At 38.0% G+C, this 16,920-nt stretch overlaps 1 protein-coding gene across 2 annotated transcripts in view; it reads left to right on the forward strand.

Moving 5' to 3' along the window:
- Positions 1-16,920, forward strand: part of Mtmr7 (myotubularin related protein 7) — a 113,983-nt gene continuing 97,063 nt past the window's right edge. For both annotated transcript variants that reach the window (XM_005412210.2, XM_005412213.2), the window contains exon 1: positions 1-33. In XM_005412210.2, coding sequence (XP_005412267.1) covers positions 10-33 — 24 coding nt within the window. In that variant the 5' untranslated portion in view covers positions 1-9. The remainder of the gene's footprint in view (positions 34-16,920) is intronic.

Raw genomic sequence — 16,920 nt, forward strand, 5'->3', positions numbered from 1 at the left:
GCGGCCGTCATGGAGCACATCCGCACGCCCAAGGTGGGTGGCCCCGGCGCGAGCGGAGGAGAGGAGGATGCTGGACGCGCGGGCGCGACTTCCGCTGGGAGCCGGGAGCCCGGACCGCCGGCTAGGGCGGAGAGGTCTGCGCCGCAGCATCCCCCGCGGGGCTGGGCCGGCCTAGGCGCCTGGGCCGCGCGGCTGCGATCCCGCCCCTCTGTCGGCCGTCTGCTGCGTGACGAGCTGTTATAAGCCTTTTCTTCTGGCATTAGGCGTTTCCATTTCTTAATTGTTTTAGGTTGACTTCCCTGAGCAGTGGAGAGGGAGACCGGCCTTGCAGTGTGCTGTGCGCGGGGTCGTGGAGCTCCTGGCGAGCTGCCCGGGCCCAGGCGCACACTGAGCCGCTGGCGCTCCGCTTTCCCCCTGCTCAGGCTGGCTGCCGCTCGGGACCTTCTGTATGATCACTATTTGCTGACGGTCTGATGATGGTGTATCTTTCTGATCTTTTCCAGTGTGTCAAGTCACTCAACAGAGTGACTTGTTCCTGATCATCCAGTAAAATAGCACCGGAACCATTGGCCGTTATAGCCAAACATTCCTACTCGTAGTTGTAGCGGGAATATAATTTAGAATGAAAACAGTGATCATCAATCATGTCTCGTTGAGACCGTAAACTAGCGAAAGAATGTATTTTAAATCCTGTTCGCTCCATCCTACCACCGCAGCTGTTCTCATATCCAGGATAATCGTGTGTTCAAACTCTAGGCTCCTCACCAAGTGAGGTCAAAGCTGTATCTGAGTGGACAGAGCTCTGGTGGCTCCAGGGATACCACTCATTTCATGGGAAGAAAAAGGCAGTTGTTCTGCTTTATGTCCAGAACAGTGTCTCCTAAAATCTGGAATAGTTCCTGAGTATCACTTTATAAAAGCCCCTTTGAAATTGTATGTCAGTGGAAGAGTAGATCTTTTAGTTTACTGGAGAATGTCAGTTCCAACAGTAAATTTAAACTTTATTTTGATTTTTCATTGTGGAATTAAATAGTTGCTTCACAGTCAAGAAATTGTAAATTTAGACAGCATTGCCATAAACCACAGAGTAGGTGGCTCAAAGCTTTCAGGGTTTAAGGGTACTAAATAATTTATTCCAGAATGATGAATTTAACTGACGGACAGCTCTGCCCTTGCTAAGGGCATCCTTTCTTCTTTCGTGATAAAGACAGCCCTTTATAAAGATTATAGCTGATATGAGTGTTAATAACAAGAATGATGGGTGAAATAGCTCTCGATGTCATTTTCTTATGAAGCGTGGATTTAGGGAGTAGACGTTTTCTAGCTCATATTTCGTCTCGCCCTGGACTAAGATGTATATGTAGATCTTAGCAACAAACAATATTTTCATTTATTCTTAAAAACTGTTCTCCATAAACACTTTTATCAGCTGTGTAGTACTTGAAATCACAAATCCCTTCTATCCAGAAATGGAAAAAAATTGGTGGAGAAGGTGAGGATGGAGAATTGTCTGAAGTGCTGTTGAACTGAGGGGCATTTAACATTTAGGATTAGGTAAGGAAAAAAATCTACACAAGTTGAATGAAATTCATTTATTCATTCCATTCCACCAGCATTTGATGGGCTCTGTGTTAAGAACTGGGAACACCAAATAGCAGGAACTCATAACACAGAAGGGTTGTAAATAAGTCACTGCATGATAGAGGTAGGTACAAGGTACAGGAGATGGGGAGAGAAAAATGGATAGAGGATAAGGAGGAAGAATGGATGGAGGATAAGCTCTTCTGCAAGAGCTGAGAGCTAACATGAGTCAGGACCAGGAGCATTTGAGATAGCAGTCATGTAGCTGTGTACGTATATATTGTAACAAGTAATCACAACCTCAGAGATGCTGAAAATGATAACAGTGACAAAAATCAATGATTTAAGTTAAAAATATTCTCCTTTTTTAAATTCTTAAGTCAAAAATTAATTTACATCATCTAAATGCAAACAGAAGCCTAGCATGGTACCAAACACTGGTAATTCCAGCACTTGGGAGGCTGAGGCAGGAGGATCGGTATGAGTTCGAGGCCAGCCTGGGCTACAAAGTGAGCTCAAGGCCAGCCTGAACTGCGTAGTGAGACCCTGTCTCAAAAAGACAAAAAAATAAAAAAATTTTAAAGAATGCAAAGAGAATCAGACTAGTTTCAGAGCATGTATTGTAAAATGTGTAGTTTTAAGTGGTGATAGTCCTCTTTATTATTTGCTTCCGTCATATTGTGAGGGAACAGAATGGACAGATATCTTTGGCCTTCATGGTGTCATGTCTTGGGTTTGTAAAGAGTATGCAGTTTGTTTATCTGACCCATGGTAAATGTGGGGGTAAATATGGTTTTATTTTAGGAGGAAAAGCAATAAATGTACATATAATGTATCTTTGCCTTCCTGTTACAATTTAGGTTACTCATTGACTCTTAGAAAACTATGGAATAGTCATAGTGTCTGTGCTGTGCTTCAGTCTCTGGGGTGCAGTGTAAGGAGACACATGTACCTGAATAATTTGGAGTGCTTTTGCACATACCTCTTTGTGTGTGTGTGTATGCGTGCACATGTGCCCGTACATGTATGTGTGGGGTAGTGTAACTGACCCCTTACTATAGCATATGCTAAGCAGGGTGTTGGAACCATTCTCTCAGAATGGTTCTAGAGGAAAACCTATTTCAGGGGAGGCCAGTTTGTGGTGGACTGGGTGGGGTAGCAGATGCTCTCTGTACTCACCACAGTGAATTTGTGGGTTTTTGTTTTACTGTGTGGATTTCTATACCACTCTAGTTACTTTTTTTTTTTTTTTTTCTTTTTTCAGTAACAGGAATTGAATTCAGGACCTTGTACTTGCCAGGCAGGTGCTTGTGCCACTGAGCTATATCTCTGGCATTTCTATACCACTCTAAAAACTTGGTAAGAAATTGCTCTGTCAGACGCTCAGGAATAATTTGAATTGAAGAACTAATTTTATGAAAAGACTTCAGAACTCCTCAAAGTAGCTTGAAGTTTTTGTCGGATTTGGTTTGGTCCTGGGTTGATGTTAATGTATCTGAGATCCTGGCCAAGTAATCTCTGTTTTTCATGGAGAGCATTTTCCCCTGCATATGTCAGTTGGAGTTTTAAAGTAGACTTGTGATACAGTCCAAACAAACCTTAAAAATGTCTTCTCTTTCCTGCTGCCTCTGCTCCCTAGTCTGAGCAGTTATTCTAAGAGCCTCGCTAGTGGGTCTCCTAATTTGTGGTTTTGCTTTTCAATCCCTTTTCCACCAAGAAGCCTGTGTTCTAGGACACAAATTGATCCTCTTACTTCTCTCCTAAAATTCTTGAGTGGCTTATCTTTGTACCCAAGATCTAAAGTGAGAATCCTCACAGAGGCCCATCAGGCCCTGTGTGGACTGAACCTCTCCTACTTCTCTGGCTTCATTTTGTGACCATTTTTTTGTTACTCACTACTCTGTAATCACAGCTGGCTTTGGTGAGTTTCTCAGATTTGACAGGGTTTTTTCCCCTCTAACACAGGACGTTTGCACTGGTGTTGCTTGTGTGGCAACACTAATTCTACCTCTTTACCTGACTAAATGTCTCATCCTTCTAGTTTCAAAGTGAATGAGATTTCCCTCTGAGAGACTGTATCAAATTCACTCATCTAAATCAAACCTGTCTGTTACGGTTCATCCTGTAACCTTGTATTTTTTTTTATTCCTCTCATTATAATTTTGTATTCATTTGAGTGATATTTGTTTAATGTCAAGCTTCCCTTTTTAACTGGAAGCCTTGCAAGGGTGGGGATTATTTTGTATTCACATGTGTATCTACAGCCTGTGTATCTAATCCAGTGCTAGTACCAGATAAGTATGTGTGTAGTAAATAAATTAGTGATTGAAAGAATGAATAATTCTTAATTGCAGTACTCTACATTTTGGAATGTGTAGCAATCCGCTCCTCACTTGCATTTTACTCAAAACTTTACAGAACTGGGAAGCCTCTAATAGTATTAAATATTTATAGATATCAGAATGTCTTACATAATGTGATTTATGCATATTTTGTGATTACATTTACTGATACAAAATTTAAGTAACAAAATTTACCATTTTTATTATTTTAAAACGTATAATTTAGTGGCTTTAGTACATTTACAATGTTGTGTGTACACCATCACTGTTTAGCTCTAGAACACTTCCATTATCCCAAAAGAAATCCAGTATCCACTAATAGCTATAAATTAGAATATCTTAATAATGTGTTTTGAATATTATTTCATTGAATTTAAACTACTGCTTAATCCTTTACTCTATTTTGGATCCTGATATACATGTTCTAGTTTTCTAAGTTTGTTACCTTGCACTATTTCATGAGCTCGTCTTCTATTACCTTACCCCTTATCTCATCTGAGAAAGAAATAGGGCAGTGGTTGCAAACCTGTGGCACACATGCCGTAGTGAGCATGCAGAGCCCTCTCTGTCAGTAAGAGAAGCAGGTTGCCCCAGTCCAGGTTTGACAAATTTATCAGTATGCATACAGTAGCAACGATCACATTATTTGTGCAAAAGCATGCTAAATGCAAATTTTTACCTTTTGATAAAAAGCTGTTGGTGTCATTGAAAGCTCTGTTAGTGTATTTTTCTTTTAGGACAAAAGATGATAATGTATGAGGTGTTTTTTCTAAATTAAAACCTCAGTGTTCAAATTTAATTGCAGTGTTGGCAGTTTGCAATAAATAAGTGGGTTTCATTTTGGGTACTTGGTCTCTTAATAGGTTTGCCATCGCTGAAATAGAAGAATGTGAATTCTTAGTGACTTAAGCCACTGCACTTCTTGGGGTCTTGATCCTGATAGCAGGGTTACTAGTTCCCTGAGTTTGGTGTCATTTACCAGTTGATAAGCCCACCTTCTATCACCCATCCAAAGAGCTCATTAGAGAAAGTGTCCCAAAATGATGACTGGGTAAATTGAGATGCATGTGTTCATTGGTGGTTTCCTTTTTAGGTTTATGCAAAGTTCCACTAAAGATTCGTTTTAGAATCTTGACTAGAGCTAATGTCAGACTTACCATCCTAATCTGTATCTTCCATTTAGAAACAGTGGTCTCATTTGCAAGTACTGTGTGAGAGAGAAACATCACTGTAACCAGAACATTTGCTTTTCCTGTTGGTCACTCCATCATTATGCCATCAGCAGTAAAGTTATTTCTTCTTTCATCTTCATTTAGCAAAGAATAATTTTCAAGTTATAACAATAATAGAGAGTACATATGGAAATTAACTGTTAATATCTGAGTACATTTTCTCCTGTCGTTTTTTTCTTTGTGTATACCAAACATAGTTTTCTTAGAAATTTAGGATTACCCAGTTCAGTTTTATAGTTTTCTTCTTTTAATGTCTTTGAAAACATACCCTTAGAAGACTGTGTTTTAAAAGTTCTGTAAAGAGGGGCTGGGGATTTAGCTCAGCGGCACAGCGCCTGCCTGGCAAGCACAAAGTCGTGAGTTTGATTCCCGGTACTGGAAAAAAGCTAAAAAAAAAAAAGTTCTGTAAAGATATCATTATCACATTAATCATGTCCATTTTAAGGCTGTTATAATCATGTTATAATAACTCATTTATTACCTACCTGTGTGATTTCTTCTTTAGAATAGAGCCATACATGGAATTACTGTGTCAAAGAAGGTGAGCACTTTTATGGTTATGGTACATTGCCAAATGTTTCTGCAAAAATGTTTTGCATTTGAAATTTTCACAAATAGGGAAAATTTATACCTTTGGTGTTTTATTGAAAAACCATATGAATTTAAAGAGGAAAATAACCTTTCATTTTTATTTTGTTATTACAAGTGAGGTTGAAGCTATTTCAAGCATATTTATTGACTGTTTAGTTACTTTTGTAGATTATCTATGTTTGTCCATCATATTAATTGGCAATTTTAGTTTGTGTGTAGTCTATGTGTATATGTCTTTAGCTTTTTTGAGATATAATTCACATACCATAAAGTTACCCTCTTAAGATATACAACTTTGTGTTATTCTTGTATGTTCATAGGATTATACAACCCCATAATTGTCTAATTCCAGAGCATTTTATCACCTCAAAGAAGAAACCCCATTCTCACTGGCATTCACACCCTGTTTCTCCCTCTTCCATGCCTGGCAACCACCAGTGTGTTCTGTTCCTAACATACTAGCTTTTGTGAACATTATATAGAAATGGGATGACATAATATGTGGCTTTCTTCTTTATTTAACATAGTGTTTTCTGAGTTTTTCCTGCATTGTAATATTTATAAGTACTACATTCCATTTTATCAGTTCTAAGGATATACCACATTTTGTTATACATTTATCAGTTGAAAGACAACAATTTTTTACTATTATTGCTGCTACTAATTTTGTGTATACTCATAAGTTTTTGTGAACCTGTGTTTTTTTTATTCTTGTAGAACTTCACTTTTCTTAAGAGTGGAATTGCCAAATCATAGAGAGACGGGTTTAACATTTTAAGGAACTGCCAAATTGTTTCCTGTAGTGGCTGCTCAGTTTGAAACCTCAACAAGAATGCATAAGTGTTTCAAGTTTTCAGTGTCCTCACCAACATTTGTTATTGTCTCTCTTTTCTTATTTTCACCATCTTATTGGGTGTGACGTGGTATCTCAGCTCTGGCTTTCATTGTGTATCCCCGATGACTGATGTTGTTTATCTGCTTTGGAGAAATCCTGATTCAAACTCTTTATTCAACAGAGTTATTTATCTTTTGAAATACTGAGTTACAAGAATTCGTTATGTATTCTGGCTATAAGTCCCCAATCTGATATGTGATTTGCAAATGTTTTCTCTGCAAATCACTCTGGATTGTTGTTTCACTACTTTGATGTCCTTTAATGTATGGAAGTTGTTAATTTTTTTTTTGTTGTTGTTTTTCTCCGGTACCGGGAACCGAACTCACGACCTTGCACTTGCTAGGCAGGCGCTTTTGCCACTGAGCTAAATCCCCAGCCCCCGGAAGTTGTTAATTTTGAGGAATACTAGCTTATTCATTTTTTTCTTTGGCACTTGGTCTTTTTGTGTGATATCTAGTATGCTTTTTTTAAAAAAAAAACTTTTCTGACTGTAAAATAATATATTACAAAATTTATTTTGAAACACAGAAATAAAACAAAAATCATAACAATATCCAGAAAACCTACTGCTGTGTATGTATTATTGGTCTTTTTATTTGCCTATAAGTAGAAATACAATTTAAATCAAAATTATTTCCATTTTCTGTGTGTGTGTGTGTGTGTGTGTGTAATCTGGGGGAAAGAAAACCTGTTTTTTATAAATTATATCACTTTTTTTTTGGTCTTTTTGAGACTGGGTTTCACTATGCACTTTAGGCTGGCCTTGAACTTACTTTGTAGCCAAGATTGGCCTTGAACTCACAGCAATCCTCCTGCCTCAGCCTCCCAAGTGGGGGGATTACAAGCATGAGCCACCATACCCTGCTTCTCATTTTATTAAACATTCTTCTAAAGAGTGGTTATTTTCCCATCATGTAGACTCATTTTGTGGCTGCACCGTATATTTTTAGTGTAGGGAGGCAATTCTCCCTGAGTCATTTGCATTTTTGCACTTTTACTCTGAACTGTCTTTGTAAGGATGATTTTATAGTGAATAGCTTGGGAAGAAAAAATAGTTTCTGTCTTAGTAGTAGAGGACTGATTTGATTGCTATCCAGCATAATATTTTCCTCAGGAGTAAAGGCTGATCAGGTTTGCTAGCAGCCTACTTACATAAATTGGCATTTCTTAAATTCTAGACTCAAAAGTTCCAATCTGTCACACAGATCCAGTCTGCACAGAATCCATATGGGCGGGTACATATTCTTCCTTAGACTTGGTGAAGAGGCAGCCCGTGGAGGTAATGTGAACTGGTGTTTAGGAAGAATAATGTTTCTGTCCCAGAAACCATGTCTTCTGCAGCATTGTGAAACTATGGGAAGCTCTTGGTTAGATAGTAACTAGGATAAAATCTCAGATACCTCATAGTTCTTGACAGTTTATCCTCTAGTATTTGATACTTAATTTATCTCCAAATTTATATTTGTCACTATAATAAATGACTATTATTAAACACATTAAAAATCAATGTATTTAAATCATTGTGTAGATCTCTACATTGTCATATTAAATTTCTGATGTTTTTTATTTTAAAAATAAATGGAGGAAAACATTAACAGACAGACAACCTTTTACAAAATAGCAAAAGAACAGTACAGAGAATACAGAGTTACAAACAAAGTGGTAGGAAATTAACAATGCTTGTTGTATTACATATCGATATCTTCAAAGTAGTTTCTCCTGAAAACAGATGGAGACATGCAATATTGATCAATCAAGGACTCACTAACAGTTTCTTTCAGCAAAGAAGTAGAAGACAGTAGAACAACTATGTTCACTATCCTGTATATACATACGTACAAAGTTTCTCCTTCTTTCCCTTCTGTTTTCCCACATCCCAGTTGCCCTTTACCCTTGAGTGTTTTCCTATCATTTCACAATGTCTATCATACCTCCGAGTTTAAATTAACTCTTTCAGGTTTTACCCTAGTGAAACAATGCAGTGCTTGTGCATACAGGTCTGATTTATTTCATTTATGAGTATGGTCTGTAGTTGTGACCATTTACCTATAAGGCCTCAAGTTTATCTTTCTTTATAGCTGAGTAATATTCCATTATATAAAAGTACCACAATTTTCTTATCCATTCTTCGGTGGATGGACGTTTGGGTTGCTTCCACAATTTAGCAATTACAAATTGTGCTGCTATGAGTATAGGTGCACATATATCGCTGTGACATGATGTTTTTAGATCTTCTGGGAAGATACCCAGAAGGGGAATAGTTGTGTTGAATGGGACCTCTAGACCTAGTTTTGTGCAGACTGGATCTGTGTGACAAACTGATTTGCACAGTGGTTTCACCAGTCTGCATTCCCACCAGCAGGGGAGAAGGGTTCCTATTTCTCCACAGCCCCGCCAGCATTTGTTATTGGTTGATTTCTTAATACTAGCCATTCTTCCTGGGGTAAGGTGGAATCTCAGTGTTGTTTTAATTTGCATTTCTCGAATGACTAATGATGTTGAACATTTTCTCATGTGTTTATTTCCCATTTGTATTTTATTATCTGAGAAGTATGTATTCATTTCCCCTGCCCATTTTTGGATTGGGTCTTTCAATTTGGGGGCTGAAATTCTTTAATTCTTTATATGTTCCAGATAGAAGCCCTTTGTCTGAGGGACAGTCAGCTAAAATCTTTTCCAAGTTTGTGGGTTTTCTTTTTACTCTGCTGGTGATTTCTTTAGATGTGCGGAAACTTTTCAGTAGGTTCAGATCCCAGTTGTTGATTCTTTCAAGTGTTTCACGTGCAGTTTGGTTTTTGTTCATGAACTCTCTGCCTACCCGTATGTCTTCAAGGTTTTTACCTACTTTCTCTTCCAATAGATTTAGTGTTTCTGTTTTAATGTTGAGATCTGTGAACCATTTTGACTTGAGTTTTGTGCATGGTGATAGACTTGGGTGTATTTTCAGTCTCTGGCGGATAGCAAGCCAAGTTTTCCAGCTCCATTTATTAAAGAGGCTATTGTTCTTCCAGTGAGTTTGATTGGCCCCTTTATCAAAGATTAGGTGGCTGAGTGTGTTTTGGTTGTGACTGTTTCTTGCAGTGTGTTCCATTGATCCTCAGGTCTGTTTTTTAGCCAGTACCAGGTTGATTTTATGACAGTAGCTTTGTAGTATAATTTCAGGTCAGGGATTGGGATTCCACCTGACTTGTCCTAACAGCCAAGGATTGCTTTTGCTATTCTGGGTCACTTCTGGTTCCAGGTGAATTTAAGGCATGTTTTCTCGAGATTTGTGAGGTATGCTAATGGTAGTTTTGCATTGAATCTGTACAGCAGTTTTAGGAGTATGGCCATTTTCACAATGTTGGTTCCTATCCATGAGCAAACAATGTTTTTCAATTTACTGAAATCTTCTTTGATCTCTTTTTTCAGAGAACTATGGTTTTCTTTGAATAGATCTTTTACTTCTTTCATTAGATTGATTCCTAAATATTTCAATTTCTTGGATGTTATTTTGAAAGGAATGGTTTCCTTAATTTCTGTCTCAGTCTGTTTGTTGTTTGTGTATAGGAATGCCATCGATTTTTGGGTGTTGACTTTGTATCCAGCAACACTGCTGAATTTGTTGGTGAATTCAAGGAGTCTTCTTGTGGAGTTTTTAGGGTCTTCCATGTAAAGTATCATGTCATCTGCAAATAGTGATAGTTTTACTTCTTCCTTTCCTATCCTTATTCCTTTTATTTCTCTCTCCTGTCGAATTCTTCTGGCCAGTGGTTCCAAAACTATATTGAACAGGAGTGGTGACAGTGGACACCCCCTGTCTTGTTCCCGATTTTAAAGTAAAAGCTTTCAGTTTTTGTCCACTTAGAATGATGTTGGCTGTTGAATTTTCATAGATGGCTTTGATCAGGTTACGGTAAAGACCACCTATTCCTGTTTTCTTTAGAGTTTTTATCATGAATATATGTTGGACCTTGTAAGCTTTTTCTGCATCTATTGAGATGATCATGTGGTTTTTGTCTTTGGCTTCATTGATTTGGCATGTAACATTTATAGATTTGCGAGTATTGAACCACCCCTGCATCCCTGGAATGAATCCGACTTGGTCGTGATGTATGATTTTCTTGATAGTTTGCTGCATTTTATTTGCTAGTATCTTGTTGAGTATCTTTGCATCTATATTCATGAGGGAGATTGGTCTGTAGTTCTCTTTCTTGGTTGGGTCTTTCTGTGGTTTTGGTGTCAGTATGATGCTTGCTTCCAGAAATGAGTTAGGGAGAATTGCTTCCTTTTCCATTTCATTGAAAAGTTTGAGGAGTGTTGGTATTAAATCTTCTCTGAATTTCTTGTAAAATTCTGCTGTGAATCCGTCAGGACCTGGGCTTTTCTTTGTTGGAAGGTTTTTAATTACATTTTCAATCTTATAATTGATACTGGATTGTTCGGGAATTTGATATCTTCTTGACTCAACCTTGGTAATTTGTACATATGTAGGATTTTGTCCATTTCTTCTGAGTTTTCTATCCTATGGGAGGAAAGGTTTTCAAAGTAGGTATTCATGATCTTCAGAATTTCTGTGGAATCTGTAGTAATTTCATCCTTTTCACTCTTTATTGCCTGATTCTGAGTTCTTACTTCCTTTTCTTGATAAGGTTGGCTAGGGGTTTACCATTGTTGTTACTCTTTCAAGGAACCAAATCTTTGATTCATTTATTTTTTTGGAGGGTTTTCTTTGTCTCATTTACATTAATTTTTGCCCTCTTTTTTATAATCTCCTCCCTTCTTTGGGCTTTCTGCCTGACTTGTTCTTCTTTTTCTAAAAGTTTGAGATGTACCATTAGGCTACTTATTTGTTGTCTTTCAATTATTTCCTTGCCAATTTTTTGTCCCATTGACCTATCTCTTTGTGTCAATCGGGTTTTGAGGTCCCCTGTTAAAGTAGTGTTATCAATTGTATAGGTTTTCATGCCTGTTAAGATTTGTCTTACATAATTTGGAGCTCTGATATTTTGTGCATACATGTTTATGATTGTTATCTCATCCTCTTGCAGTTTTCCCTTGACTAGTATGTGGTGACCTTCTTTATCTCTTTTGATTGTTGTCAGTTTGAAGTTTACATTGTCTGCAAACAGAATAGCTACCTCTGCTTTTTTCTCGGTTCCTGTTGCATGGAGGATTGTTTTCCATCCTTTGACTTTTAGTCTGTGGATTTCCTTTTGAGTCAAATGTGTTTCCTCTATACAGCATATTGTTGGATTTTGTTTTTTAATCCACTCTGCCAGTCTGTTTCTTTTAACTGGAGAATTAAGGCCATTTGCATTTATAGTTATAACCGAAGTATATTGATTTATCATTTTCATGTTATTTACTTGCGTTGGTGTCCTACTTTTTCTACCTGTTTACTTGCTTGCTCTTCTTGATGTTTCATTTCTACTGTTATTCTTGATATTGCGATCAGGGTTTTTCATGTCTAGAATATGTTTTAGTACTCTTTGTAATGCTGGCCTGGCACTCATGAACTTCTTCAATTGTTCTTTGTTGTGAAAATATTTTATTTCTCTGTTGAATTTGAGGGATATTTTGGCAGGGTACATCAGTCTTGGTTTGAAGCTGTTCTGTCTCAGGACCTGTAATATTCCACTCCAAGCCCTTCTCCATTGGATGGTTTGTGCTGAGAAGTCTGCCGTGATTCTGATGGCCTTTCCTTTATAGGTAATCTGTTTCTTTTCTCTAGCAGGTTTTAATATTCTGTTTTTTTTTCTGGAGATCTGGGAACTTGACTATTATATGTCTGGGTGTAGTTTTATTTTGGTTGTGGGTGGTTGAAGTTCTATATGTGTCATTTACCTGTATATCATGTTCTGTTTCCATATTTGGGAAATTTTCTGCTATTATTTCTGCAAATGTTCTTTTTGTGTCAGTTGTGTTGCCTCGTGCTGTTTCATTGACTCCTATAAGTCGTACATTATTCCTCATTGCCTCATCTTGCAGCTGTTGAATTGACTTTTCCTGGATCCTTGTTGGTTTTATAAGATCCTTTCTTTCATAGTTGCTAGCTGTCATGCTGTCTTCAAAGTCTAAGATTATTTCTTCAGCTTCATTCAAGCCATTTTGGTGACTTTGAATGGAAACATTGTTTTCCTAGAAGTCTTTTTGAATCTGGCTCATGCATTCTAAGTTCTTTCTATATTTTTCGTTTAACACTTCTGTCCATTGCCTTTGTTCTTCTATTTTCTTATGTTTCTTCTTCAGACTTTTTGAGCACTTCCTTCATTATTATGGTCATTTCATTTTCTGCCTGAGAGATTATTTCTGATCTCATCTCTTCTGTGGCCTTATGGAGTTGTTTCTTTACTTCCTTTCCAATCATTTCAGCTATTTCAGGCATGTGTTTCCCAAGTTCTCTTATGTCAATGTCTCCTGGACTTGTTCTGAGTGGGGTGGAGTTTTGGGATTGTTTTAGTGCTTCATTTTGTCATGTTTGCTACCGGATGCTGAAAGCTCAGTTTCCCTCTTCAGTGGCTGCACTGCAAAGGCCACTAGTTTCCCTAGTTTTCCTGTTGGTTAGATTTGCCCCTCAGTGACCTCTGAGAAGCACTACTTAGTCTGGGGTTTTCTCTCAGCTGTTGATTTGTATGTAGTTATCCCAGTGGGCATTGGTGTCAGCTGATGGCAGACCATCTGATCTAGCATCTGCTTGCAATTCAGGGCACTTGCATGGCCCAGACTTGGGTTGTACTGGTGTGACATTCCCGGTCCAGTGGACCTATGTCCCCAGGCCGTTCAGGCATAACCCAGACACAAACTGCAGGGTTTATGGTTTGTGAACCTCCTGATTCTCCAGTCAGTTCAGGACACATACAGGAACCAGATGCAGGCCAGATGGGCAGGAGTCATAGACTGCCTGTGCCTGCAACCCCCTAGGGGTCTGGGCTCAAGTAAAGCACTTACTGGGACCGCTGGACCAGCAGCTGTTGGAGCACTCGGTCACTGGGCACAGATTGCGTGCAGAGAGGGGCCGCACGTGAACCCCAGTTAGAGCAGTCCCCGGAGCTTATGAATGAGGACCACCTGTCTGGCTCTCTCCATGAGTTTCAGCTGGGAACCATGGCGGTAAAGGATAGGCTGGAACCGTGGGACCAGCAGCTCTTGGAGCACTCGCTCACTCAGTGGAGGGTGAGTGCAGGGAGGGGCCACTCGCGCCCCACAGCTAGAGCAGTCCCTGGGGCTTCTGAGTGAGGACCTCCTGTTTGCCGCGGGTGCATGAAGGGCAGAGACTCAGTTTGTAATGGCAGCGGGGTCCTGATATTTTTATTTCTGTGTATGTTTGAAAGTTTTTTGATGCTTTTTAATATATTTTCCCTCTAGAATTGTGTCTTCTAGCATGGTATGGGAACTTTGAAGTTGTTGAGAATAGTATGTTAAGTATAATTTCTCATATTTCTTTGATTACTGATAATATTGAGCTTATTTTATGTGGCTATTTATCAATACCAAAACAACAATATTCTTTTTTTTTTTTTGGTTTTTGGTTTTTCTCTGGTACCGGGAACTGAACTCACGACCTTGCGCTTGCCAGGCAGGCGCTTTTGCCGCTGAGCTAAATCCCCAGCCCCAACAACAATATTCTTGATGAAAGAAAATTCTTAAAGAACTTTATAGCTATTGTACTGAGCACTCTTCTATAGCTTTACCTGTATTAATCCACTTAGTCTTTCCAAGTAAAGTGGTCCCAAAACTTGTGTTCTTTAATAACTACACTACTTTGTATTTTGATTTTGAGAACAAAAGAGACAATGAGATTTGGGTTCTTGGGGCATTTACGGTCCTAGTTCCAGGCTTTCTACAGCCTGCTTGTAGCCTAGTCTCCAGTTTAATGGGCTACCTCTGTGTCATCAAACATTCCTTTCATACTTTTCCCCCTCTCTCTCTCTCTCTCTCTCTGTCTCTCTGTCTCTCTGTCTCTCTGTCTCTCTCTCTCTCTATATATATATATAATATAAATTTTTTTTTTTTTTTTTGGTCTTTTTGAGACAGAGTCTTGTTATGCAGTTCAGGCTGGCCTTGAACTTACTTTGTAGCCCAGGCTTGTCTCAAACGCAAAACAGTCCTCCTGGCTCAGCCTCCCGAGTACAGGGATTACAGGAATGTGCCACCATACCTGGCATACTTTTCAGTATTACAATTTGATTTTGTGAAAGAGCCACTCAGCATTGTGTTTTGATTTAAATCTGTCTGAAGGCAGATTACTGCCCAGTTGCTAGACCTCTTATTACCCAATAGGTAACAACTGCGGAGGGAAGAAAGTGTGTGTAATGAAGTACGCTCTCTTATTTCAAAGTCAAGTCTGAGGTTGGGTATGGGGTGCACACCTACAATCCTAGCACTTGAGGCAGAGCCAGATTTGCAAGTTCAGCCCCAGACTGGGCTATGTAGCAGAACCCTATCTCAAAAAACCAGAACAAAAAGACAAGGCTGATTGCTTTGTTGTATTGAACCAATCCATTAAAAAGTACTGCTGTGGCAGTTATATTTTCTTTATTTTTCCAGGTAAGAAAGTATTGTCTCAGCCAAGATAGAAGCTGTGGTTAAGCATTCCTTAGAAATCACCCACACTTCTCAAAATCCTTATTTCTGCTAGGTCTAGCAAACATTTGGTTGAAATCCAGTTGTCCCAAGTGAGAGTTACAGAATACCTATCCAGTCTGTCATAGAATTTAAGAATCTTTGTTCACTAATTCAGTGTTTATGTATAAATATAGATAGCTGCCAGTTACCTTACTGATTAGGTGAATATTAATTAGACTGTATGCCATGTGTGTGATTGAGAAAACATTGTGTAGAAAAAGAACTATGAAGAAAAGGATTTGCCTGGGGTAGATTAGGAGTGTTATTTTATATATGAGAACAATATGGTCTTGGATAAAATGACATTTGAACAGAAATAAAATTTTATGGTTTTTACCACCCAAAAAGAAACCCTGTATTCTTTAGCAGTCATTTTCCCTTTATCTCTTCCCATGCTCTGGCAGCCACTAATCTACTGTCTGTCTCTACAGATTTGCCTACTGTGGATGTTTTACCTAAATGGAATCATGTAGCATGTGGTCTACTGTGACTGGCTTCTTTCAGTTTGTATTTTTTCTGGGTGCATCCATATTGTAGCATATATGAGTACTTCATTCCTTTTAATTATTGAATAATATTCCCCTCATATGGATATACTCACATTTGTTTATTCATTCATCAGTTAATGGATATTTGGGTTGTTTCCACTTTTGTTTATTATGCATAGTGCTAATATGAACCTTTATTTACTTTTTTTTGGTGAATATATGTTTTCAGTTCTCTTGGGCTTATAGTTAGGAATGGAAGTGTTGGGTTGTATAGAAATCTTATGCTTAATCTGTTGAGAAACCAACATTTTTTCCAAAGGTGCTTCATCATTTCATATTCTCAGCAGAGATGTAGAAAGGTTCCAGTTTCACCATGTACTCACCAACATTTCTTTTTATCTGTCTTTTTGATTATAAATATCCTCATGGGAATGAAGTGTTACACATTATAGTTTGATTTGCATTTCTCTGATGGCTAATTATCTTGAACATCTTCTTGTGAGTATGTTGATTAGTTTTATGCCTTCTTTGAAGAAGGGTCTTACTATGTAGTCCAGCTAGACATACGATCTTGAGTTAGTTACTTGGGGTTTCTGAGAGACTTAGTTTCCAAATCTATAACTTGTTAGAGACTGAATAGAGAATGTAACTAATGTATTTTATAAACCTTTTTAAAAAAATGGGTTATCTTTTATTGTTGAGTTACAATTTCTTTATAGATTTTGGCTGCTAGATCCTTAGCCAGTTATCTGATTTATGAGTATTTTCTTCCATTCTATGAAATATCTTTCCACTTTCATAATTGCTCTTTGAAACACAAAGTTTTTAATTTTAATGAAGTCAAATTTATTTCCATTCATTGGTTTTTCCTTAGCTTGCTTCTTCTGTAAGTATCATATCTGACAAATTATTGTCTAATACAAGGTCACAAAAATTTATACTATTTAGTTTTTTCATCCATGTAGAAACAATTTTTGTATGTAGTATGAGATAGAGATCCAGATTCATTCTTTTGCATATAAAATTTCGATTGTTCCAGCAGTTTTTATTGAAACTGCTTTTCTGTGTTTTTTTTTTTGTTTGTTTCTGTTTTTTGTTTTTTTGAAACAGTCTTGCTATGAAGATGAGGTCAGCCTTGAACTCACTGTGAACTCACTGGCTGGGATGCTCATTCCTCAACCTCT

This window comes from Chinchilla lanigera, unplaced genomic scaffold, assembly GCF_000276665.1.
Source record: "Chinchilla lanigera isolate Chin_1 unplaced genomic scaffold, ChiLan1.0 scaffold00151, whole genome shotgun sequence".
NCBI classification, from domain to species: Eukaryota; Metazoa; Chordata; class Mammalia; order Rodentia; family Chinchillidae; genus Chinchilla; species Chinchilla lanigera.